The sequence below is a fragment of the Lethenteron reissneri genome, chromosome 69 (genome assembly GCF_015708825.2).
Source record: "Lethenteron reissneri isolate LAM-NWPU_2019-01 chromosome 69, ASM1570882v1, whole genome shotgun sequence".
NCBI classification, from domain to species: Eukaryota; Metazoa; Chordata; class Hyperoartia; order Petromyzontiformes; family Petromyzontidae; genus Lethenteron; species Lethenteron reissneri.
In genome coordinates this window covers 1010271-1022250 of record NC_083847.1, presented here as the reverse complement: position 1 = coordinate 1022250, position 11980 = coordinate 1010271, and the positions used below count along the sequence as shown (strand labels likewise).

The following is an 11980-nucleotide window of genomic DNA, read 5'->3' as shown; positions in this document are numbered from 1 at the left end:
ACATAGAGGAGGGAGAGAGGGGGTACAGAGAGAGGGAAGGGGTAAGAAGGAGGAGAGCAGAGCGTAAAATATTTCGTGAAATCTTTCATTTAAAAAGAGGGGGGGGGGGCACATAAAGCAAAGCATTGAAAAACAAAAAAAAACCTAAATGGTGAACGAAGCAAAGTGCCGACTACACCGAGCATTTCTTGTTTTCTTTGATGGTAAGAAAAGAAAAGAGAGAGAAAGGAAAACTCCAAATATACAGCAGGCATCAGGGTCAGGATCGAAACTACGACCTCCTGCATATCAGGCGAGGTAGTTAACATCACGTTACCGCAGCATCCTTTGCAAGTGACGCTCGTGACTTAACCCAGAACATCTGAGTGTGTGCCGTGAACTCCTGCCAGCGAGCCTTTGGCGCCTCAAAGTACTTATGTATGTGTAGTGGTGGTGTTGACGTGCGCCGACAGTGATGGATCACGGGGCGCGGGGTTGGGCACGCGATGTGGGCGTGGTATGAACGCGCACGCCGGTGGTGAGGCGCGCTGATACAATCGGGGAAAAGAGGATCGTAGCCAGCGCGCGCAGTGATTGGTCAATAAGATGGGTGCTCTCAGCGACGTCCGCAGGAGGGGTATAAAGGGAGACGCGCGAGAGCACTCGTGGTCAGTGTTAACCAGTTGAAGACCGAAGACGGAGTGGAGGAGGTAGTGGCCCGAGACCCCTAGTCCCGCCGTCCTTGTCGGGACCGGGGCCCTGTGTGGCTCGGAGCCGAGACTGGGGAACCCGTAGTCCGACGCCCGCGTGGGTCGGGACGGTGGTACCCAGAGCCGAGACGGACACCCCAGCCGGGTGTGTTCCGGAAGGCTACGGGGCGTAAGAGCCCGTGTCAGTATAGCTGAGTGGGTGTTAGTCACCCGAGTAGCTAAGTGGGTGTTAGTCACCCGTGTAGCTGAGTGGGTGTTAGTCACCCGAGTAGCTGAGTGGGTGTTAGTCACCCGAGTAGCTAAGTGGGTGTTAGTCACCCGTGTAGCTGAGTGGGTGTTAGTCACCCGAGTAGCTGAGTGGGTGTTAGTCACCCGAGTAGCTAAGTGGGTGTTAGTCACCCGTGGAGCTGAGTGGGTGTTAGTCACCCAAGGGGCTGGGTGAGTGTTAGTCACCCGTGTAACAGTTTGGTGTCAATAAAAAGAGTGTGCTACCCGTGAAGACGTCTCCCGCCGAGTTACTACTTTACAACTGGCGTCAGAAGTAAACCTATCTTCAAGAAGAATGGACACAAGGAAGACTTCGCGTACCCACGTGCAAGATCGGGGAGACGACGGCGTACCGGAGACACCAACCTCGGGAGGAGAGGACGAGGAGTTGCCGCCAATGCAGCACTTCGCGGAAATGGCCGATGCTCCGCTTGCCTCCGACACCAGCCTGCAGGACGCACACTCCCGCCTGGCGGAGTTGCTGCTCGCCGCCGCTGCGATTTTGGCGGAAATCTCCGTTCCAGCGGGCGGAGGGACGGCTGCGGGGTTGGAGGAGGCGGCGCGGCTGGAGGGATCCCGCCAGAAGGCGTTTCGCGCCAAAAGTTTTGGAGTTGGCGCCATTTTTGAGGGCCCGCCACCGCTTGGCGGGAAGCGCGGACACCACGTGGCCAGAGATCTCCACACAGCGCAGCCCGCGTCATCGGCGCGCGCCGGAGATCTCCATTATGCGCCTGCAGACGGAGCCGACATTTTCTACAACCACAGCGGTGCGCGGGAAAATCGTTCCAACGACGACGACGGCGATCGAGTCCTCCAGCAACGATTGCCCGCGCTGTCGGTGTTCAAGGCGGACGGGGGCGACTGGGGAGCCTTCCAGTGACGGTTCGTCGCGCATCAAGAAATGTCGGGGTGGTCCGACACCACTGCCCTGCGCGCGCTGCCAGCGATGCTCGACGACGACGCGCTTGCAGCCTTCACATCGGCCCCGAGGTCGTCCCGCTCAACGCTCTAGGCCGCGCTACACCTGATGGCCAAGGTGTTCGGGCCACCCTCGACCTGTCGCCACCAGTTCTACGATCGGCGGAAGGTGGTTGGAGAAACAACGCTCGCCTATCGCACGGCGCTGCTCGCCCTGGCAGACTCAGCTTTTCCCCGCATGGACAAGGAGGGGAAGGACGCCATGGTGACGGAGCAGCTGCTGGCGTTGGCTCACGGATTGGGAGTTCCCATTAATACGGCGGACGAGATGGACATTTGCTCCCTGGGGATTGCCACAAGTATTCACGCTTACGAAGTCCTAAAGCGAAAGCCGACGGTCGTCTGCGCATCGGTGGGGAACGGGGCACCGGCCGCCACGATCATCGGCCCTCAGCCTGCTGTGCCGCGGGAGGAGGCCTTCGCCGTTTCAAGACCGGGGGAGTGGAGAACGGGAGGTCGTTCGCCCACACGTTCACACCGCAAGCTGGAGCAACCGAAACCTACGACGTCCCTCGTCGTCTGCTACAACTGCGGCCTTCGGGGGCCACGTCGCGTCCGGGTGCCGGGCCCCACGTCAGCGTACCGCGGGACCACGTCCGGACGACGACCAGGGCCTAAAGACATCCCAGCTAAACCCGGCAAGTCGCGGCACCTCACACGTTCGGTCCACATGCACGGCACGTTCGGGTCGCCGCTTAGCGGTGGGGGGACCGCGTATGGGCACCGGGGGTTCGGTTCGGCGAGAGGGGTCCGTACACGGCCCGAAAGCAGTCGAATGGTCCGAATTGGCCCACAGGATAGTGGCTGTGTCGGCCGGGTCGTCCGTGGTAACGGGGTACATTGACGGGGTTGAGGTCCGGGTGCTTGTGGACACGGGTGCGTCGGCCACTATCATTTCGGACCTTATTTATAACATTCTTCCCGTCCAATGTCGACCCCTTCTGCCGGTGGACATACCGTTTTACGTGGCGAACGGGGGATCTTTGGGAATCATCGGCCAGATTCGGGCGACTATTTGTATTGGCGATATAAAATTGGCGGGTCCTATTTTTGTATCATCTTCGTTGGCCGTTCCTTGTTTACTAGGCACGGACTTTCTGTCTAAAATGCCCATCAAAATTCTCATAGACCAGGCCTGCATTGAGCTTCCGTCGGGACGGCGGGTTGAGTTTTTGAAGAGTCCTACTAAGATACGCACGGTTTGTGCGACGGTGCAGGCGCTGGCAACCCAGACTGTACGGGTGCCCCCGGGTTCGCAAATGTTGGTACCCCTTCGGTTGAGGAAACCCCTCGGGGCAGATGCGGGGGCACAGGGAGTTCTGTTGGGGCCGTCTAACAGAGCTAAAGGGGGCCTCGACTTAGCGGTGGCCCAGACCATGGTGAGGGGGGACAGTGAGCCGTTCGTTATGGTCCTGAATACGGGGTCGCGGCCGGCCGTGATTACGCAGGGAACGGTGCTGGCTCACGCCGCGCCACTACCCGTCGAGGAACAGCTCGTTGCTCACGCCGATTCGAGTGCCGATACGCATCCTCAAAGTGAGGAGGGGACGGAGTGGTTGGACTCGTTGTGTGCCGGGTCCAGTAACTTGTCCAGTGTGCAGTCGGGTGCATTGAGGGGCTTGCTACTCGAGTTCGCTGACGTGTTTAGCAGGCACAAGTATGATATTGGCTGCACAGACCTGTTGCGCCACCACATAGCTACTGGGGACGCGGCCCCTATTCGACGGAATCCCTTCCGGCTCAGTCCAGCCGAGAAGGAGCATGTGCAGTCGGCAGTTAATGACATGTTGGCGGCCGACATCATTGCGCCCTCTTCCAGTCCGTGGGGTGCTCCTATCGTCTTGGTTAAAAAACAGGATGGGTCCTTGCGGTTCTGTGTCGATTTCCGCCGCCTAAACAAAATCTCAATGGCCGATGCGTATCCGCTCCCCAGGATGGATGAGTCTCTGGATGCCTTGGCGGGAGCACAGTTTTTTTCGACGCTCGATTTGCTTTCGGGATTTTGGCAATTACCCCTCGATGACGAATCGAAACCAAAAACCGCTTTCCGGACACCGGGAGGCCTATTTGAATTCAACCGATTGCTCATGGGTTTACATTCCGCTCCTGCCACGTTCCAGAGGCTCATGGAATTGGTTTTGTCAGGCCTCCAATGGGACACCTGTTTGATTTACCTCGATGATATCATCGTTTTCAGCCGGACTTTTGAGGAGCACCTCCAGCGACTGAGAGCGGTGTTTCTCAGGATGCGTTCCGCTAAGCTTAAATTTAAACCGGCTAAATGTTTTCTGCTTCGGGAATCGGTCAGGTATTTGGGCCATATCGTTAGCCGTTCAGGGATCTCGACAGACCCTGCTAAGACGAAATGCGTCAGCTCATGGCCAACGCCGACCTCTGTCACTGAAGTCCGCAGTTTCATAGGATTCGCCTCCTATTACCGTCGTTTTGTCAAGCAGTTTGCCACCATAGCCAGGCCCCTGCACGCTTTGACGGCTAAAGGGGTGCGGTTTCACTGGGGGTCGGAAGAGGAGGCCGCGTTCTGCTCCCTTCGTGACGCCTTGGTGCAGGCTCCCCCCTTGTGTTACCCCGATTTCACGCAACCGTTTGTGCTCGACACGGATGCCAGTAACACGGGTATCGGGGGAGTGCTCTCACAGGTGGTCGGGGGGGTCGAACGGGTGGTCGCCTACGGTAGCAGGGTTCTGTCCCCCGCGGAACAACGCTACTGCGTGACACGTCGTGAATTGCTGGCGATTGTGTTTTTTATACAGCAATTCAGGCCGTATCTTTATGGCCGTCATTTTACGGTTCGCACGGACCATGCGGCTCTCCAATACGCTATGCGGGTGGCGCAGCCATCCGGCCAATTGTCCCGATGGTTGGAGGTCCTTCAGGACTACCAATTCACGACGATTTACCGCAAGGGGTTGCGCCACTCGAATGCGGATGCATTGTCGCGGTTGCCGCCGCGTACGGAATGCGCATGTCTTTTAGGATCGGCGCGGTGTAAACCCTCTGTCGCTGTCCCCGCGGAAGTTGTGCTCGCCGCCACGGATACTACGGGGGTCGACGCTCCCACGGGGAGGGACTCGCTGTTAGCGTTGCCTCTCATCGAGTGGGGCCGTCTGCAAATGACCGACAGCTCCCTACTCACGCTACGTCGGAAGGTTGACGATCCCGAGGGAGGGGAAATGCGGGTCGGTTCCTGGGTGTGCAGACAGGGCCTTTTGATGAGGTGGGACAACATGTCCCGGCGTCACGTGCTCGTGGTGCCGTTTGCTATGCGGGGTAGGGTCGTCCTGGCTGCCCATGAACGACTCATGCACCTGGGGTTTCACAAAACGCTCGCCCTCATTCAGCGAGACTACTATTGGCCGGGGATGGGCAACGACGTGGCGAACATTCTTAAGGGATGTGTAGGGTGCGCCCAAAGAAAACCACCACCAATAGCGGCTAATCCACCGCTGCAATCCATTCAGGTTTCGCGCACGAACGAATTGGTCGCGCTAGACATCTTGGGGCCCTTTCCCGTTACACCTCGGGGAAATAAGTTCCTGCTGGTTGGCGTAGAGTACTTCACCCGCTGGCCCATGGCATGGCCACTCGCCAACCAGTCAGCTGCGGCAGTGGCGGACGCCTTTGTCCAGGGTTATGTTTTGGACAAAGGCGCCCCCGAACGCTTGCTGACGGATCAAGGAAAAAAATTTTCGAGCATTTTGTTGCGCGAGGTGTGCGACCTGTTGGGTACAAAGAAAGTACGTACCTCCCCGTACCACCCGCAGACTGACGGTATGGTTGAACGTCTGAACAGGACGATTACGTCTATGCTGTGCCAACAGGTATGCGACGACCAGGTGGATTGGGACTTACAGGTACCGGGGGTACTAGCGGCCTATCGAATGGCCCCTCATGCGGCGACGGGGTTTTCTCCATTTTTTCTGATGTATGGGCGGGAGGCTGATCCGGCCATTAACGTCCAACTGGGGATTTCCCAGCCACGTGCAAAATGTGAATTGGCAGACCATATCAAGTTTAATATCGCCAGATTGGCTGAAGTGCGAGAGGCTGCGAGATTGAATTCGCGGTCTCGGCAGATCGCGAACGAGCGATTGCATGGACGGAAGGTGCATACGCACGATTGGGAACCGGGCGATAAGGCCTGGCTGCATTGTCCACACGCACCGTTGGCTACGTCCCCCAAACTGTTGAGACCATGGAGGGGACCGGTGGAAATTGTGCGGGTTGCACGACCCCAGAGTATACAGATTAAATGGGGAAGACGCCGTTGGTACGTGCACCCCTCCCGACTGAAACCCTACGCGGCGCCGCGTGACCCCGTTTCGTGCCGTGACGACCGGGCGTGTGATGTGTCCGTCGACTCGGGGAGGGATGTGTCGCAGGCTGATCCTCACGTGTCTCCACCTGACCCACCCCCAGGTGTCTCGGACCTGACGGCTGTTGACCGTTGGGAAGCGGAACCCCGCGGCTCGCGCAGAGCCCCGAGGCCTGGCCCATGCCTTCCTGAACTGCCGGCGTCACCGGATGGCCAACCGCGTCTGGTGCCGTACGACGGACCGGCAAGGCGGACTCGGGCTAGGACGCAACACTTTTCATGAGAAGAAAAAAAAAATTTCTTTTTTTGTTCAAAACCCGACCTCGCCGCCGTGTCCCCCCCTCTGCCGGGGAAATGTCCCGTTCAAGGGACGCTCGGACATATTGGGACGCTGCACGAGTCGGAGAGAAAGGAAGAGAAAAAGAATAAAGAAAATTTTTTTTATTACTCCTTCTGCATACACATTATCGTTGCCACTCGCCGGATTGTACATATTGTTCTTGCTGTGGGTGTGGCGGTTGCTGTTTTTTTGCGGATAGCGGTGTTCATGTTGTGTTGTTATGTTTTTGTTGTTATGTTACGGGGCACACATAAGGGGGAGGGGGTGTTGTATATTTTGTTAGCAGCCGGGTCGGCTGCGAGCTATGTGGTAGGGGGTGATGTAGTGGTGGTGTTGACGTGCGCCGACAGTGATGGATCACGGGGCGCGGGGTTGGGCACGCGATGTGGGCGTGGTATGAACGCGCACGCCGGTGGTGAGGCGCGCTGATACAATCGGGGAAAAGAGGATCGTAGCCAGCGCGCGCAGTGATTGGTCAATAAGATGGGTGCTCTCAGCGACGTCCGCAGGAGGGGTATAAAGGGAGACGCGCGAGAGCACTCGTGGTCAGTGTTAACCAGTTGAAGACCGAAGACGGAGTGGAGGAGGTAGTGGCCCGAGACCCCTAGTCCCGCCGTCCTTGTCGGGACCGGGGCCCTGTGTGGCTCGGAGCCGAGACTGGGGAACCCGTAGTCCGACGCCCGCGTGGGTCGGGACGGTGGTACCCAGAGCCGAGACGGACACCCCAGCCGGGTGTGTTCCGGAAGGCTACGGGGCGTAAGAGCCCGTGTCAGTATAGCTGAGTGGGTGTTAGTCACCCGAGTAGCTAAGTGGGTGTTAGTCACCCGTGTAGCTGAGTGGGTGTTAGTCACCCGAGTAGCTGAGTGGGTGTTAGTCACCCGAGTAGCTAAGTGGGTGTTAGTCACCCGTGTAGCTGAGTGGGTGTTAGTCACCCGAGTAGCTGAGTGGGTGTTAGTCACCCGAGTAGCTAAGTGGGTGTTAGTCACCCGTGGAGCTGAGTGGGTGTTAGTCACCCAAGGGGCTGGGTGAGTGTTAGTCACCCGTGTAACAGTTTGGTGTCAATAAAAAGAGTGTGCTACCCGTGAAGACGTCTCCCGCCGAGTTACTACTTTACATATGTACTCTTTGGTTATTTCGGTAAAGTCACGTAGGTATAAAATTAAATAAATCACGACGTTTCTGGCGCAACACAAGCGTCCATCATCAGGTGGGAAAGCTTTTAAATCGAGGGCAGTGTAGATGATGCCATCACTCTGAGCTTATCAAGTTGTAATGACGCGAGGGCGAGTTTATGTGCTTATCTGATTTACAATGGAGCATGTTAATCTGAGAATATGCGGTGCCTATTAACGGCTGGCTTAGTCTAAACTCACGTAGGTATAAAATAAATTAAATTAAATCACGACGTTTCGGGCGCACACAAGCGTTCGTCATCAGGTAGGACAACTACAGCAAGAAACAATTGCACGAAACGTCGTTATTTACTTTAATTTATTTTCTACCTACGTGACTTTACCGAAAGAACCAAAGAGTATGTATTCCTGCAGTCACGAAAGCTTCAAATCAATACTTATGTATATGTATGTGTGTTGAAGTTCTTTCGCACCGTACGTAGCCAACCTCGCTAATCGGAGGTGCGGGGGGAAGGACAACCAAACTAAACACAAAATCAGTTTTAAAGAAATTATTTTCAATCTAGATTTTTAATTATTTTTCATCTAGAGTTGTTGAGTGAGTGAGTGGGTGAGTACGAGTGAGTGGATGAGTACGAGTTAGCAAGTGGGTGAATTAGTAGTCGTGAGTTAATGAGCGAGTGGGTGGGTGCATGATGGTAGATGCTTGTGAGTGACCCACGTTTAATCTTCTCAGGGTTTCCACGAAGAGAAGAATTTGAGACAAGACCGACAAGTCAACCTAAGACTCCAGACTGTGAGAGACGAATTATTTACTTACCACACCCACCACACTCACCACACTCACCACACTCACCACACTCACCACCCCCACCGAACTCACCACTCTGACAACAATGCCCCTTCTTCATCGCACATAAAAGAGTTTAAGGTTAGCTCTAAACGTCACATTATATACAGGTTCTCGTCCACTTATGAACGAGTTAGGTTTCTGTTCGTAAGTCAATTTGTTCGTAAGTCCAACTTTACTCCTGTTGATTCCAAACATGTTGTACGGCATGTACACTAAACACGGGGAATGGTGTTAAAATTAGTGTAATCTCCTGTAGATGTAGATGCCAGTGGTTTTTCATGTTCTGCAGATGTAGATGCCACTGGTTCTTCACGTTCTGCAGATGTAAAATTGGACATACGGACAGGTTTGTTTGTATTTTTGAAAGTTCTTAAGTCGAATGTTCGTAAGTAAAGGAGTCCCTGTATACATGTGTAGTGCTCGACTTGACACGACAGCTTCTGGCTTTTGTATCTCCTTTTATTTCGCGTACACCGATCAACATTCCTCCTCCGCGCTCTCCGCTCGACCTCACTCGCTCCGCTTCTCTCCGTCGACTCTCCTCTCCACTCTCCTCGTCACAGTCCAGCCGCTCTTTATCGGCTCCGCCGTCCCACTCAGCCGTGTCTCTATCAGCTTCTCTTCCTACACTCCAGCCGCTTTCTACTGGCTTCGTCGTCTCACTCCAGCCGCTTCTGCTGGCTTCTCCACTGCTACCCTACACTTCTCCACCGCTACCCTACGCTTCTCCACCGCTTCCCTACGTTTCTCCACCGCTACCCCACGCTTCTCCACTGCTACCCTACGCTTCTCCACTGCTACCCTACGCCTCTCCACTGCTACCCTACAACTCTCCACTGCTACCCTACACCTCTCTACTGCTACCCTACGCCTCTCCACTGCTACCCCACGCTTCTCCACTGCTACCCCACACTTCTCCACTGCTACCCCACACTTCTCCACTGCTACCCTACACTTCTCCACCGCTACCCTACGTTTCTCCACCGCTACCCCACGCTTCTCCACTGCTACCCTACGCTTCTCCACTGCTACCCTACACTTCTCCACTGCTACCCTACACTTCTTCACTGCTATTAGCTCCGCTGCTTCGACTCCAACATCCTCTGTCTCCTCCCAGGCGCGAACTCCCGTCTGCTCCAAAACCCCCTCTCTTTATCCCCCAACCAATTAATCTCCAATTAATCTGGGGCATCCCCCAGGACGCTACTCGCCCCCAGCCCCCGCTGGCACCTGCCATGTTTTCCCAGACAATGCGGCGCCACTTAGCGACAACAATTCCTTGGCCAATCAGCGCCCTGCATCCTTAATTACACCTTACCACCTGCTACCGTCCTCAGACAGCGCGTCACCTCCGTTGGACAACAACAACTCCCAGCCAATCAGCGTCCTGTGTCCTTAGTTGCCCCCTACTCGTCTCTGACCTCCCTACGCCAAGCAACAACAACACCCTCGACCTCGTTTGCTCCCACTGTACTCCACTCGCGCGTATACCCACTCTCGCATGTGGCGCGTACTTTCAGGCACTACACATATAAATCCTGTTTAAGGCCAAAAAGTGTTGTTGATTACTATGTTTAGTCTATGGGAACCTCATTTGCCAGTAAAAATATGATAATTGGTTTTTTATACTTCTATCTGGCAACAAAACTGACACCTTTTTACAAGGAGTCATGTTTGCATAGACCGCAATACCTGCAGTCATAATACAAACAAAAGAACATAACTCTGATAATGTGCACTGTCCTTGAAGTTGATTGGTCCACGAGTGTTCAGGCTTTGCGACAATGAGATTGTTGTTACAATGAGGAAACGTGCTGGCAACCGTCGCTGGTGATGATTTGCTGTGTTGTACGGTTGTCCCAAATTTGCCCCAAGTGGTTCCTGGCCCTTTAATGAGCAGTTATGCCTCCACCGCAGGCAACTGCCATCACCCTGGCTCGGTGGGCGACCCAGAGACGTCTCACAACATCAGCGTCGTGGGGGAGACGGCAGGGGGGAAAGAGATCGCGTTGAAGTGGGGGGAGCCACCAGAAAATTGGGAGACGGGAGAGTGGGAAGGGACCGGTGCGTACATGGCGAAGGGAGAGAGGGGAGAGAAGGGAGAGATGGGAGAGATGGGATTAATGGGAGCGAGGGGGACGAGGGGAGAGACGGGGACGAGGGGGGTGAGAGGAGAGAAGGGGGAGAAGGGAGAAATGGGGAATGCGTTGGCGAGAGAAGACAATTCCGAGGAGAGTTCGCGCACGGAGAAGGGAGAGAGTGGCGAGAAGGGCGAGCCTGGGGTGAGGGGAGAGACGGGGTTGAGGGGAGACAAAGGGGCGAAGGGGGACATTGGGCCGAGCGGAAAGAAGGGAGAGACCGGGCCGTGGGGACAACAGGGAGAGATGGGGCCCACAGGGGAGAGTGGAGCGATGGGAGACCCAGGGGTGGACGGCGACAGGGGTCCGAGGGGAGAGAAGGGAGAGACGGGCGCCAGGGGTTCGAGGGGAGAGAAGGGAGAGACAGGCGCCAGGGGAGAGAGGGGCGCTGACGGTGCTCACGCTAAAAAGGGAGAGAAGGGAGAGGATGGGGTGAGGGGGGAGCCTGGGCCCTCTGGACCCAAGGGCACCTCCAAGAATCCTCAGCTCACCGTCGCCTTCTCGGCGAAGATGTCGCGCGAGGTGGCTGCGCTGTACAGCAACCTCTCAGGCAACCCGCCTCAGTCGCTGGCCTTCGATTCGGTGATCACGAACACGAGGCACAGCTACGACCCCGAGGAGGGCCACTTCACGTGCGTGGAGGAGGGCGCCTACTTCTTCTCGTTCCACGTGCTGCCCCGCCTCGCCATGCCGCCGCTGCGCGTCAAACTGGTGAAGAACGAAAGCCCGATGTTGGTGGTGTCGTCGTCGTCGTCGTCTTTGTCGGAGTCATCGGCGTCGTCGTCGCTGTCCACCCCGCTGAGCGGCTCGACCGTGCTCATGCTCAAGAAAGGAGACCAAGTGTGGCTGCGTCCAATGCCGTCGAGCAACGGCCTCCACGTGGACGAGTTCACCGATTGCTGCTTCACGGGATACCGCCTCTAACGGCAGATACATTTTGTCATGACGATGCTCCGGAGTGTGTATGTGTGTGATGCTTTAAACAAAGATCCCCCGTATAGCCTTAACAGACTGTAGGGGCAAGTGCTGTTAGCGAGCACCTATGAAGGCCGGAACGGTACACGAGGGGGTGGGTGGCCAGCACCACGCCCGACCGCCTTTGTCTCCCCAGTGGCGATGTTTACACACCGCACCAGCTACTCATTTCAGGCTGAATCGACCTAGGTGAGGCCCAGGACCAGTTCAGATAATCGTCACTGGTGTTGGCCGTGAGCGGGAATCAAATCCGGGTCGCCAGGTTCGTAGCGCA

The 11980-nt window shown here is 56.0% G+C and overlaps 1 protein-coding gene across 1 annotated transcript; it reads left to right on the top strand.

Annotated features, from left to right (window-relative positions):
• Nucleotides 1-11004: 11004 nt before the first annotated feature.
• LOC133360624 (complement C1q tumor necrosis factor-related protein 2-like) lies at nucleotides 11005-11655 on the top strand. Its single transcript, XM_061579418.1, has one exon. It carries the CDS (start codon nucleotides 11005-11007, stop codon nucleotides 11653-11655), a length of 651 nt encoding a protein of 216 aa, XP_061435402.1.
• The last annotated feature ends 325 nt before the right edge of the window (nucleotides 11656-11980 follow it).